The sequence below is a fragment of the Notolepis coatsorum genome, assembly GCF_963971535.1.
Source record: "Notolepis coatsorum genome assembly, chromosome: 19".
NCBI classification, from domain to species: Eukaryota; Metazoa; Chordata; class Actinopteri; order Aulopiformes; family Paralepididae; genus Notolepis; species Notolepis coatsorum.
The window spans coordinates 80,467,531-80,487,341 of record NC_140183.1 but is presented as its reverse complement, the minus strand read 5'-3'; the positions used below and the strand labels follow the sequence as shown (position 1 = coordinate 80,487,341).

The window sequence follows — 19,811 nt, the reverse complement described above, 5'->3', positions numbered from 1 at the left end:
GGAGAGGCCCTGTCCGTCCAGGTGTCAGAGAGGAGGGGCCTCCTGGAGAACGCAGGCCTGATGGCCTACACACAGGAGCTGCTCAAGGAGACAGACGCCCCCTGCTTTGTCCAGGCAGCCAGAGTCACTCACAACAGGTCGCTACAGCAACAACAACAACATGCACTCATAGACGAGTAGGGGACAGACGAGGGCCGTGGCCCCAATATCACCTTCCAGGCTTTGGATAAAGACTTTTTAATGCACAAATATGCTAATATTCATTTTCAGGGTATTCATTTCCTATTCAGGGTATATTGAGAGAATAGTCATTTTCTAAACACTGTGAAAACACATATACAGCTAAAAATAGATAGTTTAAAAATAAACGATCAAATTGAAATGATGCCTTCCAAATAGCAAAGTTGGTATCTCAGAATCAGAATCAGAAAGGTCTTTATTGCCATGTAAGTTTGCACGTCATACAAGGAATTTGTTTTGGTCGTTTGGGGCAACATTAACACATTCCCTGCCACGCTTATATCCATCAATGTTTGATCACTGCCACCACTCTAAGCCTATGGAGATGTTCACCTTCTTTGCAGGGCTATAACTTTTTAAATTGTATTGCTAAATTGACATTACTATGGCCCATTCAACATCGATTATCTATCGTTCAGGATGTAGGAACGTTTTACTTTTTCATTCATAGATTCATACGAAAATACCGTCTAGAATATAAATATATTTTTATCGTTTTATGCAGTAATTCCTAGAACGTGAGTTATAGGCATAAACGCATATAGATTATCAAATGCCGTTTGTTGGCGATACACGCTATATTAAAAATGTCAACTGTACATGATCCTAAACTTTATGACTTATCATGCGCGGATGAACGGGGGGGGGGGGTCGTTTATAATTCCGTGATCGTCAGTAAATGCTTTATATAGTATGGGTGATATATTGATCAGAGCAGTTTGCATGGATAATAATAAACAAACGCGCTGAAAATGATGTCAGCGTCCTCTTACCGTTCGACGATGAGACTGGAGGAAAAAGATCCCACTTATTTGACGGCGATCTCCTAAATCCATTTCCGGTTTGTATAATCATAATAAACGCTCAAATCGTATCGATTATTGCGCTATGGCAGCGATCGCTACACACGGACGTGTGTCTACAGCCCCGCAACAATATGCGAGTGCCGGACGCATTTGCCAGATGCACCGGAGATCTCCAGAGATCCACTTCCAGTTGCAACTCGCCGATCATCCACCAGGCGGCAGTATTGAAGCGTTGCAGAGTTGTGCAGGCTCCCACTGCATCAGACCAGGCTCTGTGAGGGAATTATGAATAACATGGCGAAAAACGTACGCCGTGGAATGGCAGAATTCGCATGAACTTGAAACGTCGTAAGCCGTTTCCGGCGTGGGATGTGTTAACAGACAATTCAAGTAGAATAAAGTTAAATGGAATATATCAACTAAATTAGAATAAAAATACAATTGAATAGAGTATATGACAGGGCTTTACAATTGTGCAGGATGTAGTAGAATATATACACTTAATTAGAATAAAAATACAGTGGAATAGAATATGTAGTAGTGCTGTGCAATTGTGTAGTATAGTACAAAAAGTATGAACCTTAGACCAGATTGGGCCAGTCCTTAAAAGAACACGCCAACATTTAGGGAAATTGGCTTATCGTCTTCTCCATAGAGAGACAAGAAAATAGATACCAGTTTCCTCTCTGTGTTTTCAGTAGAAAGTGATCTGGCTGCATGTTAGCCTAGCTTAGCACAATGAATGGAAGCGGACATGGTCGGTTAGCCTAGGCATTGTCCAACTAACACCTCTCCCGAAGGCTAACCGGCTTCCATTCATTGTGCTAAGCTAGGCTAACATGCAGCCAGATAGCTTTCTACTGAACGCACAGAGAGGAAACTGGTAGGCTATCTATCTTCTTGTCTCTCTCCGGAGAAGACGGTAAGCTAATTTCCAAAAATTTTGGCGTGTTCCTTTAATAATAATAATAATTAAGCAATAATACACAAGAAGCCGTGGGATGTCATGAATATTGCCACGGCTGTAATGCGCCCGCAGCCACGGGAACGAAGCTCGAGTGGCGTAGGCATCACAGCCGTGGCAATATTCATGACATCCCACAGGCTTCCGAGTGTATTATTGCTTTTATACAGCAGGTTGCATCGGGAGAATATAGGATGAATACAGACAATTCTAGGGTCTTTTATATCATTTCAGTGAACTTGGTGTAGAAAAATAGTTCCTAAAGATGTCTTGTTGCTATGGAATTTCAAATGGAGTAGGCTATCAACAAGCTTGGCAAAGCAAACGAATGACGTATTAGTCTAATGCAAGCGAAAATCGGGAAAAGTCATCAGCACCTCGGACAGTTCCGGGAGTTGGGCCAGTTCAATGCCCAGGCCGTCGACTTAGTGGTGTTGAAGGATTAATTGTGGCTTTTCTCCAGCGCGTCCAGCTCGTCTTTCGTTGGATTGGTATGTCTAATACATGCCCTTTTTCTGAATACCGGTAGATGTAGGCCCGTCCTCTTTATATATCCACTCATTCATGGTTAACTGGTACGTTAAATCAAACGTAACGTCCGTGGAGTAGGTCATGTTGACACAGTTTCCGTTTGATGAATGGCAGTTGAAACTTTCTACAACATTCTAAAGCCAGCGCAGTGGTATATTCATGGTGAATTAACACAAGTTGTAACTGAGGGGTACAATTCCCTGACTGTATTGATAAGTATGGTATCATTAAACCACTACCGCTTTATGTACTTTAATTACTGGCCATACAGTACACGATATATGAATATGATGAACACTTCCCACAATGAAATCGGTTCCAGTCAAAGGTATTAATCAAGTATTTAATGGAGCAAAAGGTACATAGGATACTTTACATTATTCTTTGAATGCACTTGTAAGGCAAAGGAGTATGCGTAGGCAAATCAATAACGAATGTCCATTCTCTGGTTACGCAGGAGGTAATTATACAACCTGAATCTTAGGGAATTATATCTATGGTACACTAGTGATAGCGGGAGATACTGGAAGGGGGTTCCCACTGGTTGTAAGCCAGCAAGGGGGTAGAAGATCTGTCGGTAGTAGGACGTCTGGTCAACGATGACTAGGGAGACTTCAGGTACAGAAGCCGGTGCAGTAGTCTCTTGATCCACAGACGAATACAGCTTGGTTCTCTTGTAGACTGTAGCTCTACAGTGAAGAAAGCTAGGCGGCCTCAGGCTCTCTGAGCGCCGACTCAACTTGACTCCTCTCGGGGTAAATCCAACACGTGCAGGCGTCGGCGATTATCCGCTCCATAAATCATAGGACCAAAGCAAATATATTCCAGCCGCAAAGGCTATGTAGTCGTCGGGTAGATTAATCCAGTGTACATGTCCAAACGGTTCTCGCCTAGGTCTCCTCGGGTGAAGGCGCCATGCGGTCGGCCCAGCCTGGATAAGAACTCCAGCTAATACGAGAAAGCGTTGGAGATGCTGGTCACTATAGAATTCTAACCGCACGATACACTATACACAAATAGACTATTAAAGACTCAATAGAAATATGTCGCACTCGACGGTATAGTGCCAAACTCTGACAATTCAGTTATTAATTCGCACGCGGTCTCGATACTCTATTCTGAGGCCAAACAGGCCATACTTCACCGCACGTTGTATCGTGGGTGAGGCTTCAACTTATCGGTAACATGCTAAGTGCACGAAGGGTACGGAGGTAAGGGGCTAAGGGTCTTCTACATTCACCTGCGCCGTATTTATACGCACGGTGCACAAATAGTGCCACTCTCATTTCTGTCGCCGTATCCCTGGGCAGGGCCGGGCAAGTACAGACATGTCGTGTCGGTGACTTTGAACTTGGCTCCGGGGGCCGGTCCCTGGCGCCGGTGGACCGCTGTCCAATAGGAGAATGAACTATTATGGGCTGGACTAAAGGGATATTCCGTGTATATGTACAAGGAATATACAAGGGATATCAAACGATATACAAATACTATGCAATATATATCAATAAATAAATATATATATTCGGTTTAATCTGATCCTTCGTAACAGCCGCCCCCTAATTAGTCCCACCTAATTAGCTAAGCAGAGACAGATTAACCGCACTGTCCACTACTCAATGTCTGCTGTGAGGGGTCAGTCAGTTCACAAAGTCATGGGGTCATGGTCGTCATCGATAGTATCGGGGAGCCTTGGCAGTTCTATTAGCCTCGCCACGGGTCGGGTGTAGGTCCGCCCTTGGACGAGCACTTCAGCTGCTCGGACCTTTCCGTCGGCACCGGTGATCACTTTGCTTACGCGGCCAGCCGGCCACATAGCTCGGGGTAGTGACTGGTCGATAATCATGACGACTGTTCCTTCTGTCAAATTGTCTCTCTCTTTTACCCATTTCTGGCGGGTCTGTAGAGACGGTAGGTAGTGGAGTAGGAAGCTGTTCCAAAACTTGTCAGCCAATACTTGACTGTACCTCCACATTCTTCGGCCGTTCGCTTCTTCAGGCCTGTACATTGTCTGTGGTAGCGCGGGGTCCAGCCGCCCCATCAAGAGTGTGTTGGGGGTGACTGGGTCGACATCTGCTACATCACTTGAGACGTAACCGAGGGGCTTTGAGTTCAATACTCCCTCGATCTCCGTGAGGACTGTCATTAGGACTTCTTCCGCCACGGTCTGGGCCCCAAGCACGGCGTACAGGGCTGTCTTTATTGAACGTACTTCTCGTTCCCAAGTTCCACCGAAGTGAGGTGCGTTCGGGGAATTAAACTGGAAGTCAATCTGGGATGGAGCGAGGTGGGTCTTAAGTTCTGGGCCCATAGCTTGGAAGTTCTCTCTCAGCTCTCTTTCTCCGCCTTTGAAGTTTGTCCCGTGATCAGACAACAATATAGACGGTTTGCCTTTCCGCGATGTGAATCTTCGGAAGGCCATAAGGAATGAGTCTGTGCTCATGGTTGGAAGGTATATGTATCGCTCGGGTGGTCATGCATTTGAATACAATACCCCACCGCTTCTCGGTTCCTCTTCCTTTCTTTATATACAGCGGGCCGAAACAGTCCATACCGGTGGAGTGAAAAGGCTTGTCGCCGAGTCGGAGGCGACAGGGAGGTAGGTCAGCCATCCGGGGTATACTGGGCTGCGCTCGCCACTTACGACAGTCTAGACAGGTTCGCTGGAAGCGCCGCACTGCTTCTCTCCCTTGCAGTATCCAATAACGACGTCTGATCTCCGCGAAGACTCTCTCTGCCCCTGCGTGGTGCACATCCTCGTCGTATTTCTTTATGATCAGCTCTGTGACCTTGTGTCGGCTGTTCAAGACTATCGGGTACTTGACGTCATCCGGTAAGTCTGGGGCTCTCCGCAGACGACCACCCACTCTGATGAGACTATGGGCGTCGCTCTCGGGTGCTAGGTGGAGCAGTCTGCTGTCTGATGGGACGGGCTTTGCTCCCTGTAGACAGTCTAGCTCATCGGGGAACGAGTCTCTCTGGGCTCGTTGTAGTAGAAGAAGTTCTGCTTCTTCGTAGTCAGCTGCTGAAATGTCAGTAGTGGGCTGAACCTCTGGGTGGTGCCACAGAAATGTCTTTAGCTGCGCACTCTCTAGGGTGAGGCAATCGTCTATGTCGGGGTCTGTGGAGACGAGTGTGTTCAATCCACAGAACACAGATTTCTTGTTTTCGGCCTCCTCTTTACTCGCCGCCCGTGGGGTGGGTGTAGGCCACTCTTCTTCCGGGAGCTTGAGAAACTCTGGTCCGTCACTGTATGGGTTGTGACGGGTGAGGTCATCCAGGGACATTCCCCGGGTGATGACGTCAGCTGGGTTGTGTTTTGTGTCCACATACCTCCAGCTTGCTACTTCTGTTAACTCTTGAATCTCTGTGACTCTGACCCCCACGAAGACCTTGTATCTGCACGAATCAGACCGGATCCATGTGAGTACTGTCGTGGAGTCTGACCACAAGATTGTTCTTTGCACCGGAATGGTGAGTTCACGTTGGATTAACGTGGCGAGGTGCGCTCCTGCTAGGGCTGCGCAGAGCTCTAGACGCGGGATAGATTGTTGCTTTCGTGGGGCTATTCTTGAGCGAGCCAGAATGAAAGCAGTATGTATTTCTCCTCCCTCCTCTCGGGCACGCAAGTAGGCCACCGAGCCGTAGGCTACTTCGGAGGCGTCGCTGAAGACGTGCAGGTCCATCTGGCACGTCTCCGGCCTCACTGTGGGTGGGAAGTAGCTGCGGCGTATGTTAACACCTGGGAGTGAGCTGAGTTCCGTCTCCCACTCTCTCCATGTGGATGCAAGGTGTTCGGGTATGGGGTCGTCCCAGCCCTGGTCCTTGTCCCATAACGCTCTTACAATCATCTTTGCCCTGGTGGTGTAAGGTAGAATACATCCCAACGGGTCATATTGTCTGGCGAGTGTTCTGTATACACTCCGTCTGGTGGTCGGTAGTGCAGTCGACCTTCCCTGCTCCTTGGTCAGGGGTGTGTGGAGCGAGTCTGTTTTGAAGCGCCAGACTAGTCCTAATGTCATTTCTTGGGCTTCTCCTGGGATGGTCGCCATCCAGGTCTCGCTGCTTGCTGCCTTGTCCTCGGGGGAGAGGCTGCGCAATACTTGCGGGTCGCTGCTGGCCCACTGCCTGAGATCAAAGCCGCCTTTGATCAGGGAGGCGCGGAGCTTGAGTAGAAGGGCCTCGGCTTCTTCTGGCGTCGAGACGCTTTGCAGACAGTTGTCCACGTAGAAACTATTTTCTACACTTTTTCGGACCTCTTCATCAGCTGCTGGGTCCTCTGCGACGTGTTTTTGCAGTGCAAACGTAGCACAGCATGGGCTGCATGTGGTTCCGAAAGGGAGGACTTCCCATTGATAGATGGCTGGTTGCTCATCCCCGATCCTCTCTCTCCATAGGAACCGCAGCAGGGGCTTGTCCTCCTCCACTAGTCTCACCTGCAGGAACATCCCTTTGATGTCGCCGCTGATGGCCACCTTGTCCTGGCGGAAACGTAGTAACACGCCTAGTAGGGAGGGGCCGAGTGTTGGGCCGGGCAAGAGCTCTTTATTCAGATTTTGTGATCCGATCTGGTAGCTGCAGTTGAACACAATACGATCCTTGCCGTTGTGGTGGACTTTGTGGTGCGGCACGTACCATGATTCGGTCGTCTGATCGGCCTCTTTAATGTCAATTTTCTTTATGTGTCCCGCTGTGATTAGCTTGTTAATCTCAGCGCGGTACACAGTCTCTTGAGCGGGGTCTCTGGCTAGGCGCCGCTCTGTGTTCAATAGATACCGCTCCGTCGCTTCTTTTGGGGCGTGGAAGGTGGGCATACCCTCTCGCCTCAGGAGTGGAGTTGCGTATCTCATCACTCCGTTGACTTTGACTCTCTTTGTCCCCCGCTCGAGGAGTGCTATGGCGTAAATGTCTTCCTTGGAACGAATGTCTTTCTTTTCGTTCTTAAAGGGCATTGTCTCTAGTGTCCATAGCCTCTCGACATGCTGTAGGAGGGTGGTGTCTTCTTCTGTCACTCTGGAGTGGAGGCAGTTAGTGGCTGCTGTTCGGTTAAGAGACTTAGCGAGGGGGCCTTGTAATGTCCATCCTAGGCGGGTCTCGACTGCTGCAGGACAGCCTCTGGGCCCTGTGTGGACCCGGTCTATCGGGACTATGAGGTCTGCATGGTCGGAGCCTATCAGCAGGGTCGGGGTGGCACCGTCTATGAGCGGGATAGGTAGTTGACGCAGGTGCACATATTTATCCATCAGCTTGGCGATGGGGTAGGTGTACTGCGACAGGCCTATTTCTTGGCTGGTGAAAGCATTAGTAATCCTATACCGTCTCTCTGGCTGCCCGCTTGCTGCGATAGTGAAGGAGACATTCTCGCCCTTTATCGTCTTTAGATATCTTCTTATTGTCCGAATCGTCATCTGGTTTTCGCTCCCCCGCAGCCCCAGCTGGGCCGCAGCGGATGCGAGGAGAAGGGTCTTCTCTGACCCGTCGTCAAGGACGGCGTAAGTGTCCATGACCTTGTCTTGGTAACTCAGTGTTACGCGGACCACCTTTAAGAGCACTCGGGCGCCCCCGCTGCTGGCGGGGTCAATGTACATAACACTTGCCTTTGTGCTGCTTGAGGGTGCGGGCTTTCTTCTGTTACTGTCGTGTAGGACATCTAGGTGGGCTCCGTCACACCGACTACACCTCTTCTTTAAGCGGCACTCGGCTGCCATGTGACTGCGCGCACATCGGTAACAGCGTCGGTTGGACTTTATCCATTGACCCACTTCGTCGGCGGTCATCTTCTTGAATGTGTCACATTGTGACAACCAGTGTTCTTTCTCGCAGTACGGGCACACCATCTTCCACTTCTCTTTCATCGAGGGGGTACTGTGGTTCTTGCTGCTCTGTACTGGTTCTGATTGGTGCATGACAGTCACCAATCTTCGGCCATCGTTTGCTCTCCTAGGTCCCTCTCTGGAGCTTGGTGTGCTCCGCACGAACGTATCCAATCGCAGGCTGCTGACTTCTCTCGCCAGGAAGTCGGCTAGGTCTAGGAGGGATGGCTCGGGACCGTTAGGATCACGGTGGTCTCTTTGCCGCCTGAAGCGCTCTTGTCGGGCGGGCGGAAGCTTCTCTAAAATCCTCTCGACATTAGAGTTTGCGTATAGTTCGTGCATACCCTTTTCTCGTTGCGCCCCCAGCATCCCTACCAGGGATTGTACCTTGATAGACAGGTCGTCTAGTGAGCGATTGTCTGTTGCTGGGGGTAGGCGGTCAACATGCCTTATCTCTTGTATTACGTAGTCCCATATGCGTCCATATCTTTGGTCGAGTGCTGCTAGAGCCGCTGTGTATGGGGTAGTAGAGGTGGCATAGGCCAGCGCTATATTGTGCGCTCGGGGCACCTTGAGGTGCTTCAATAGGATAGCATACTTGTGGCGTTCATCAGCTACATCAGCCATCATTGTCTCTAAGCACATCCGTAGCTCCGTGTACTGTGCTCTGTTCTCATGGGTGAAGTCTGGAAACGTCGGTGTGCCAATGTATGATGCCATGGATGGCTGGCACATCGGTGAGCGTTGGAAGAGAGGCCTCCTAGGCGAGTCTCCTCTTACGCCTCTTGGTGGGCTGGTACCTGCTGGGTACCATGGCCCGCGTATCCAGGTGCTATTCCTCGGGGCTGGTCGTGCGTCAAGCTCACCCGTGAATTGAGTCGGGGGTCTGTAGCGCAGAGCCGCGGGGGTAGAGCCTGGGCTGTACTGGACCTCCTGGTCCTGTGGAGTTCTGTGCTGCTGTCGGGCTTGACTCTCCTCCTCTCCCTCTTCTTCTTGCTCTGGCAGGTCCTCTAGATCCTGTAGTCATCTATTTAGCCTCTCCGTGGTGTAGACCGTTTCTTCCTTGTAGCTGGTCCTCGCGTGGACCGGTCGGGGAAGGAGTTTGGAGGGGGGTATAGGCTCTCTCTGGTGGTCGGGCTCAGGGTCGCTTAATCGGTTAGGGGAGGGTGCCCTTGACCCGTGTCTTGACGAGGTCCTGGAACCCCGTGCGGAGGGAGGGGGTGTTGCCCTGGCGATCAGCTGCTCCATTAGCTGCGCTTGTAATCGGTCGCGCTTGGTGAGAGCGATGTCGCGCTCTGCTTCTCTTTGGGCACCGGCAGCGGCGCGCTGGGCTTCGGCGGCGGCGCGCTCTGCTTCTCTTTGGGCACCGGCAGCGGCGCGCTGGGCTTCGGCGGCGGCGCGCTCTGCTTCGGCCCGGTCTCTTACCATATTCTCTTCCGTCTGAAGGCGTCTAATCTCTAGACGTATACGATCTTCGTCGCTCCGTTGCTGCGCTTGGAGGCGTTCTCTTTCCATGGAAGAATGTTCGCGCTCACTAAGCGTCTGTGCTTGGAGTCGATCGCGCTCTGTTGAGGCTGCTAGGCTGGCGAGGAACGCCTGTGCCAGCATCTTGTCCGCCTCGCTGGGGGAAGACGCTGGTTGAGGTGATCCGCTCCTGGCAGTACTCGTTGGAGATGCGTTCTCCTGCGGGGAGTCCTGGAGCTCTATCTCCTGGGCGCTCTCCTCTTCTTGTACCGGGCAGAGTTCCATCTCTGGAGGGTTGTCTTTCTCCTGGGGCTCTCCGGGGACTACTTCTTCGGTCTTGGCGGGGGGTAAAGTCGTGTCAGTTCCCTCCTGGTCCCTACCGTGAGCTTGGTCAGTTACATTAGAACCCACTAGGGCCTCTGTTGGCGGGGTAGCCTGGTTGATAGGGTCGGACATAATTTTACTTTCTACTTTTTCCGCGTTTACCGTCTGTAGAAGGCTAGGTAGTATACTGGCAACGTAATCCTCTAAGTACTGAGGTGGCTGCCGTCTACGCTGCGGGCGATCTACTTTAGGAGAACCGTTTTGTGGAGTGTTCATCATAGGCCATTTCAATATTAATACCACTATATTAATATTACACTAGTTATAATCCGGCTCGAAGGACCAATTGTAACTGAGGGGTACAATTCCCTGACTGTATTGATAAGTATGGTATCATTAAACCACTACCGCTTTATGTACTTTAATTACTGGCCATACAGTACACGATATATGAATATGATGAACACTTCCCACAATGAAATCGGTTCCAGTCAAAGGTATTAATCAAGTATTTAATGGAGCAAAAGGTACATAGGATACTTTACATTATTCTTTGAATGCACTTGTAAGGCAAAGGAGTATGCGTAGGCAAATCAATAACGAATGTCCATTCTCTGGTTACACAGGAGGTAATTATACAACCTGAATCTTAGGGAATTATATCTATGGTACACTAGTGATAGCGGGAGATACTGGAAGGGGGTTACCACTGGTTGTAAGCCAGCAAGGGGGTAGAAGATCTGTCGGTAGTAGGACGTCTGGTCAACGATGACTAGGGAGACTTCAGGTACAGAAGCCGGTGCAGTAGTCTCTTGATCCACAGACGAATACAGCTTGGTTCTCTTGTAGACTGTAGCTCTACAGTGAAGAAAGCTAGGCGGCCTCAGGCTCTCTGAGCGCCGACTCGACTTGACTCCTCTCGGGGTAAATCCAACACGTGCAGGCGTCGGCGATTATCCGCTCCATAAATCATAGGACCAAAGCAAATATATTCCAGCCGCAAAGGCTATGTAGTCGTCGGGTAGATTAATCCAGTGTACATGTCCAAACGGTTCTCGCCTAGGTCTCCTCGGGTGAAGGCGCCATGCGGTCGGCCCAGCCTGGATAAGAACTCCAGCTAATACGAGAAAGCGTTGGAGATGCTGGTCACTATAGAATTCTAACCGCACGATACACTATACACAAATAGACTATTAAAGACTCAATAGAAATATGTCGCACTCGACGGTATAGTGCCAAACTCTGACAATTCAGTTATTAATTCGCACGCGGTCTCGATACTCTATTCTGAGGCCAAACAGGCCATACTTCACCGCACGTTGTATCGTGGGTGAGGCTTCAACTTATCGGTAACATGCTAAGTGCACGAAGGGTACGGAGGTAAGGGGCTAAGGGTCTTCTACATTCACCTGCGCCGTATTTATACGCACGGTGCACAAATAGTGCCACTCTCATTTCTGTCGCCGTATCCCTGGGCAGGGCCGGGCAAGTACAGACATGTCGTGTCGGTGACTTTGAACTTGGCTCCGGGGGCCGGTCCCTGGCGCCGGTGGACCGCTGTCCAATAGGAGAATGAACTATTATGGGCTGGACTAAAGGGATATTCCGTGTATATGTACAAGGAATATACAAGGGATATCAAACGATATACAAATACTATGCAATATATATCAATAAATAAATATATATATTCGGTTTAATCTGATCCTTCGTAACACAAGTGTATCATGAATATACTCACTGTTTAGAACGCTCTTGACCAATCACAATGCGTGATCGGACCTACCTGTTGTATAATACATTTTATTTGGGGGCGCCTTTCAAGACACCCAAGGTCACCTTACAGGTCATAAGGAATACATAGGAATGTATTTGATATAAGTGACCCAGTTTGTATCCCAACTCTCTTTATAACCAGTGTAGTTGAGGGTATATGTGTATACGTGTGTGTGTATATGTATACACACATATATATGGAATATATATGCCCTCTTCTTCTGGCCATTTTAAACTATACCCACCTGTCATCCATGGAAATACATACTGGTGGGGTCACTTCCCCAAGCAGTATAACGACCTCTACGGTCTACCACCACATCGCTGTCTGTAATCCTCTACCACAGTGGTTTTCAAGCTACGGGGCGAGACCCACTGGTGAATCCCAGCCAGGTGATTCACGGGGATGAGAAGATGAAACATAAAGGTCACATGAGCAGCCAAAGGGCAGCTTAAAGGGACACTTCACCAAAAGACAATGCTGATTTATTTCGCACATAATCTCACACACGTCCTATTTTCCCATCTACATCATTTCATGGCGCTGTAATTAACACAACACAATGATTCAATGTCCCCAATGATATCACTGGTAGCCATATTCAAATTAATTTACACTCAATAACTGTTCAACTAAAATAATTTGTGCCAAATGGTTTAATGAAGTGCCCCTTTAACATCCATGTCCACATTATTTATAATTGTGAACAGGATTCATGGGTAATGCTACATCATTTTCACAAACATAGTCTTGAAATGAACCCCAGACAGAGGTTGATTCTTGGTCGGGTCCCCAGCAAGGTAACGTCTCGTGCAGTGAGAGCCATGAAAAGGTTTGGGAACCCCGGCTTTACAAGGCTCTTGCTCCAGCCCCGCCCTCTCTTTCAATGATCTTTTTATTAGTTACTTCCACAATGATACAAGTAACGAAAATAAAATCATATTACAAATAAATACAATATAAAATAAAACATCCATGGTCACACCACATCTCAGCACAAGCAGTCAAGGCACAACACACTGAGGTTGGTGGATAGTCAGAGGTCCACGAGGGTTTCCCAAGTTCTAAGAAAGACGTCCTCCTTGTTCTTCAAAGTACATGTACACTGTTCCAGTTGCAATGTGTCGTGGAGAAAGTGTTGGAGGTCTTTGTTCCAGTTGAGCAGGATACGTTTTCTTTTAGCTATATATTATATTATCCCAATTCTCTTCACAGATACGGAATCTAATGTCTTGTCTAATTCAGTACCAAAGAGATAGCGTATATAGGTGTAATGTCTAATGGAATTTCCAATACTTTAGCAGTCAAGACATGAACCTCTTTCCAAAAACCTTTTAGTTTTCTGCATTTCCCAAAAACACGGTTAATCGACCCTATGCAAGTCTTACAACAATGGCATCTGGGGGCGAATCTTACTTAAATGGACCGGGGTAAGGTACATTCTGTGCATGCACGTATAATTCTGTTCAATTAGCTTATTACAGGACAATGAGATGAAGACATTTTGAGATATAAATACTGTCCCACTGTTCATCATTAAAATCACAATGCAAGTCTTTCTGCCAGACATACTTAAGGTGTGTCATGGAAGAACTAGGAGTACTATAAATCAAATAGATTATCCCTTTCAGTGATGTGGCCTCCCTGTAAAAGTAGTAATTAGACAGCGAATTTGAAGGTACTTATAGAAATCCTGTTTACCCCGCCCTCTCTTGAAACCCTTTGACCTGGAGTAATAGTTACCCCCCCCCCCTCCATTGCTCTCTTCTCTCTCTCTCTCTCTCTCTCTCTCTCGTCTCTCTCTCTCTCTCTCTCTTTCTCTCTCTCTCTCTCTCTCTCTCTCTCTCTCTCTCTCTCTCTCTCTCTCTCTCTCTCTCGTCTCTCTTCTCTGTCTCTCTCTCTCTCTCTCTCTCTCTCTCTCTCTCTCTCTCTCTCTCTCTCTCTCTCTCTCTCTCTCTCAGGTTGGTGAAGGCCATAGAAAACCTCCAGTGTTTCTCTCTCTCTGCTGATCCCTCCTTCAGACACTTCCAGCTGGATGCTTCCAAAGAGCTCAAACTCATCAGCAGCCTGAGTTCATACGAGGTGTGTTTCCTCTGTGTGTGTGTGTGCCGTGAGCGTGTGTGTGTGCATGTGTGTGCATGTGGGTGTGTTTACACACATATGTAGTATCCATGTGTCTGTCTATATGATGTGATCAAGTGCCGCTAACAGTGTTAGTTAGAGGCTGAAGAGGTTCGGCATGACATCCAAGATCCTGAAGGCGTTCTACAGAGGAACAACAGAGAGCGTCCTGACGGGGTGCATCACCGCCTGGAGGGGGAACTGCACCGACCTCAACCTCAGAGCGCTGAGCAGAGTCGTGAGGACAGCAGAGTCGTGAGGACAGCAGAGTCGTGAGGACAGCACAAAAGATCTGTGGATGTGAGCTTCCTCCGTCCAGGAAATCAATGAGAGCCGGTGCATTAAAAAAAGCCGGAAAATTGACCTTAATCACCCCAACCATGGACTGTTCCAGCTGATGCGGTCTGGAAAGCGCTACCGCAGCCACACAGCCAGAACCAAACCGGCTGAAGAACAGCTTTTTCCCCCAAGCCATCAGACTCATAAACAGAGCCCATTGACGTCCCCCCCGCCCCCCCGGACTACACTTGATAAACACTGTTTCGGCCAAATCTTTTTGCAACATTACTCATTACACACACTTTTTTTTTTGGAACTGTACATACATAGCCATCTTTGTTATTTAAAATGTATATAGTATAATATCTACATCCTGATCTGCACTGCACACTTTTTGAACTGTATATAGTAATCTTTGTTTAGTTATCTATCTTATTCTATGCTAAATTTATTGTATTTTTATCTTATTTTATTAAGAATCTCTTATTACTAAGAAAGAAGCTGCTATGGTCGAGGGACCACAATAAATAGAATTGCACTGTTCTTGCTGTAAAGTACTGTAATAAGTTCTACTAATATATTTCACTTCAAAAGGTTGTACAAAGAAAAGATAAATAGACAGTATAGCACAGTTTAGTATAATATTGCAGTTTAGCATAACAGGATAATATAGCATAGCATTACAGTATAGGCTAGTAGGAGTATAGTAATATAGTATATAGCAGCTTAACATAGAATAATAATATATTAAAATATTGTATAATACTGTATACCAATATAATATTACCTGTTACCTATCCACTTCGTGCCTAGTGGCCCATAAGGCCTTCACAGAGCGTTTCCACTTCTCCCGGTCAGCTGCCATTGTTCTTGCTTCAGGCCATGAGCTCCACCCTGCCTCTTTTCTTTCTTTCACTACTGTGCGTCTCCAGATAGTCTTTGGTCTTCGTTTTCTTCTTTTCCCTTCTGGTGCCCAAATCATTGCTATGTTGCAGTCATTGTTGTGGTCTTGCCTCAGTATGTGTCCTATCATCTTCCATCTTCGCCACTTCACTTCCTTGCTCAACGGCTTCATGTCGGCTCTTTCTAGTAGCTCTACGGTGCTGATGCGGTCTTGCCACTGGATTCTGACGATTCTTCTGAGGCATCTGTTATGGAACACGTCGACCAATATAATATAGTGTAGTATAAATAGTATGATTTAGTTATATTATAATAATTAAAAAAAAATTTATAAAATTATATAGTATAATATAGAGGTATAATATAGAATAATACATTATATAAATATATAGATAAATGTGTGTGTATAAATGAATTAACCTATTATGCAATTTAACTGATACACAAAATGTATTTATTTATGTTAATTTAATTGTGTTGATGTTTCCATTTCTGCAAAATAAGGATGTACATTTAGTTTGGTTTGGTAAACATTGCACTTAGTCTATCAGTGTACCGTATGTGTGTAGGGGCAGGTACAATACGAATTTTCTTCTTCCTGTTCTTTTCGGCCATGGAATTTAGTGGAGCATATTAAGTGAACTATATGTACTGTTGGACTGTAACAATTCCATGTACGAAAACATTTAAATTTAATAAAAATTAAATGAATTAAGTGACGATAAAGGAATCTGAATCTGAATAAAGCACGAGGGCAAATTCTCTGGACATGAGTCAAAGTGCCATGCCTGTGAGCTGCCACTAGGGGCAGGGTGGCTAACTGTGAGTGGCTGAATGAATGTGAGTGACAGTGAGTGAGGTGTCTGTGAGGTGCTTTGCATCTGACAATCGATTCCATACAACTCAGTTTTAACCCGCTGCTCTTCGCCTCACCTCTTCCCGCAGCCCCATTGGCTCCCGTGATCGACACTCAGAAGACACTGGCCTACGACGAGCTGTTTCTGTGCTGGCGCCTCCCTCTGGACTCCGCCCCCGCCTGGCACTTCTCCGTAGAGTACCAGCGGCGGATAGGAACGACGGGAACGGCCTGGGGCGGGACCAGGTCTCCTAACACCGCAATGGCGTGGCAGCGTATAGATGAAGTGGGTGGGACCAGCACTGTGATTGACAGGCTGGAGATGGACAGCATGTACATGCTGAGGGTGAGAGGCTTCAACAAGGCGGGCTTTGGAGAATACAGTGAGGAGGTTTACCTCCATACCACACCTGCACCAGGTAGGATATAAACATATAGACATTCTACATACACTCATACGTTACATACATCCTCACACTATGATTTGTGATACAAAAAATTCAATTGTCATCTTTTGGTGTGATCAACTAATTTTAATCTCTTTTCTCTCCATCCCTTCAACTTCCTCAGTTCCCTCATTCCTTTTGCTTCTATCTTTTCCTCTTCTGCACCAAAGCCACTCGTGCCGTTGTGCATTCCAGGTTCATCCCAGCCTTCATCCCAGCCTTCACCCCAGCCTTCATCCCAGCCTTCATCCCAGCCTTCATCCCAGCCTTCACCCCAGCCTTCACCCCAGCCTTCATCCCAGCCTTCACCCCAGCCTTCATCCCAGCCTTCACCCCAGCCTTCATCCCAGCCTTCACCCCAGCCTTCATCCCACCCCTCCGACTTCCCACGTTGTCTTCTTCCTCTTCTGTAACTTTCAAATGATTTCTTTATCGTTTCTTTACTTCTCCGCTGCGTTCCTTCTCCCATTGTTCTGTACACACACCTGCACACACCCACCGTTCTCAAAGACGTGAAGTTGATCAACGAGTTCACCGTTTGATCAATCTGACGACAGCTGCGAAGCCTCGTGAAGGCTGTCACGCGTCCGGCCCTCGGCTCTATAGTTGTGTTCATCAGAAGTCGGCGCTGCAAAGCTTCCCGATGATCAAAGCGGCGGTGACCTCCAAACTGAGATTCTGAAAACATTTGTGACTTGACGTCCATTTTTACGTCTCAATTTTAAAACAGTGTTTTGAGCATGCTATATGCTTGAATGACCTTAGTATGGTTAAAAAGACAACAGAGAAGTACCGGTAGCTAATTCATTAGTAACAGCGATCTCTAGCAGCTCAGTGCTGGCTAGTAGCTACCACAGCCTATGTTGTGTTTTCATGACCTGTACAGGAAAAGCAGGAGTGCAGAGTTCTGAGGTCATACAGGTGGAAACTTTCCCAGTTCCGACTCGCCATGAATGCACTATAATACTCTGTTTTCTTCCCTGTTGCCTTCCTGCAAGGGCAGTAGGGCACCCTCTGTGGGAATAACCATGCCAGCACTTCTCAACCCTTCCACCAGGTGTATTCTACCTTTCTTCTAGAACAGGGGTTCCCAAACTTTTCAGGCCGGGGCCCAGAAAATAAGGCGTCAGAGAGCCGCGGCCCAATCAATTGAGCCGCGGCTCAATCAATAATCGTCTGGCTTTTTTTTCTTTTTTTTTTGCCAGGCGACCGATTTTTTAAGCCAAATATCACTTCAATCCTATTAAGTTAGTTCAAGTTAGTTATTCATTTATATGTGCTATTTATGAGAGGGCTACCCTGTTGCAAAATAATAATGATAATAATAATAGCCTCATTAAAATACTATTGTTGCTTCGGTTGTTTTCAGCGTTTTATGTGCATAATCTGTTATTTAGTTTGAAATGTTCGTTGAAATAAGTAGATTTTTCGTTTTTGTTTATTTATTAAGTTAATATAAAACCATATAGTCACATTTTAGAATACAATAGAATAGAATTTTAGAATACAACTAGAAACACTGTCCTGGCCTGCTTCTAAGTTCAGTGGCCTGACAAAAAAAAAAAAAAAAAAAATTATTTTTTTTATTTTATTTTTTATTTTTTTAAATCATCTCGCGGCCCACCCGTGGCTGCTCGCGGCCCACCTTTGGGTCGCGACCCCGACTTTGGGAACCACTGTTCTAGAATACACCTGTTGTCTTGAGCTTCGTCTCCTCCTGCTGTCCGTCAGCTGTCTCCCATAATGTATTCAGACGACCTGTGGTCTTCCTGTCCCTGCTTCTTTATCTAACCCCTCCTCGCTCCTGACTACTTCCCCTTCCCTTTACTCCTTCCCTTTCTTTCTCTCCTTCCTCGCCTTTGTCCTCCTCCTGCTCCCCCTCCTCACTCTCCCTCTCCTCTTCTTCCTCCTCCTTTACCTCTCCTCCTCCTGACTCTCCCTCTCTCCTTCCCCCTCCTTTACCTCCGCTCCCCCTCCTCACTCTCTCTCTCTCCTCTTCTTTCTCGTGCTTTCCCTCCTCACTCTCTCCTCTTCTTCCTCCTGCTCCCCCTCCTCACTCTCCCTCTCCTCTTCTTCCTCCTCCTTTACCTCTCCTCCTCCTGACTCTCCCTCTCTCCTTCCCCCTCCTTTACCTCCGCTCCCCCTCCTCACTCTCTCTCTCTCCTCTTCTTTCTCGTGCTTTCCCTCCTCTCTCTCTCCTCTTCTTCCTCCTGCTCCCCCTCCTCACTCTCTCTCTCTCCTCTTCTTCCTCTTGCTCCCCCTCCTCACTCTCCCTCTCCTCTTCTTCCTCCTGCTCCCCCTCCTCACTCTCTCTCTCTCCTCTTCTTCCTCCTGCTCCCCCTCCTCACTCTCCCTCTCCTCTCCTTCCTCCTCCTTTAACTCCCCTCCCCCTCCTCACTCTCCCTCTCCTCTTCCTCCTCCTCCATCCACCCCCCTCTTCTATCTTCTCTCCCCCTCCTCCTCCCTCTCCCAGTGTTGAGTTTCTCCCTGGACTCTCGTTGGGGGCTGCATGCTGACAGGCTGGCACTGGGTAAAGGGCAGACATATGCCCGCAGTGTGCCCGGCCTCTCCCTGCTGCAGGCCGCCGACCGCGCCCTCACTTCCTGTCACCTGACCTCTGATCTGCTGGTGGCTGACCTGGCTGTCACTCAAGGCAGACACTACTGGGCGTGCTCCGTAGAGCCTGGCTCCTACCTGGTCAAGGTGAGAGGGCTGACTGTTGGTTTGTTATGGTATGTGGAAACAGTTTAACCCAACAAACTGGATTTAACATGACCAAAACTGTCTGTCTGTCTGTCTCAGGTGGGGGTAGGACAGGAGGCTAAGCTACAGGAGTGGTTCCACCTCCCCCAGGACATGGCCAGCCCTCGGTAACCATCTCCTATTCACCTATAGTGTTTCTAGGCAACAAGGACGCTGCATGCTTTGTCTTTCAACTTCCTATGAGCTTATGACACTATCAAAGTTCAAAGTATCTGTATTTTTTTTTACACCCTCTTGCCCCTACCCAGGCCCAGTTAGAAAATTCCTGAACTTGAACTTCATCGGTTTGTGATAGATTATTAGTTACTGGGTATTTCAAAGTACCTCATATTTGGTACCATTTTGATGCTAACAACTAGGGCTTTCCAATGATATAAAATATGTGTATGATTATCATCATTCATCTGAGCAGACCCTGATCAGAGCGAGAGGACGCTGGCGTTGTCTGTTCGCCGCTTCTCCTCTGAAACTAACTGTAGTATTATACTATTGAGCTTCTATGCATGCTGTTAACAGTTGTGGTTCTC

General features: G+C 47.7%; 1 protein-coding gene across 1 annotated transcript in view; it reads left to right on the top strand.

Annotated features, from left to right (window-relative positions):
- Window positions 1-19,811, top strand: part of trim46a (tripartite motif containing 46a) — a gene marked incomplete at both ends in the record, with an annotated part of 56,815 nt that overhangs the window by 28,850 nt on the left and 8,154 nt on the right. Inside the window, 6 exon segments of the mRNA XM_084336077.1 lie at window positions 22-137; window positions 13,878-13,984; window positions 13,987-13,998; window positions 16,165-16,494; window positions 18,995-19,224; window positions 19,324-19,391. Coding sequence (XP_084192203.1) covers window positions 22-137; window positions 13,878-13,984; window positions 13,987-13,998; window positions 16,165-16,494; window positions 18,995-19,224; window positions 19,324-19,391 — 863 coding nt within the window.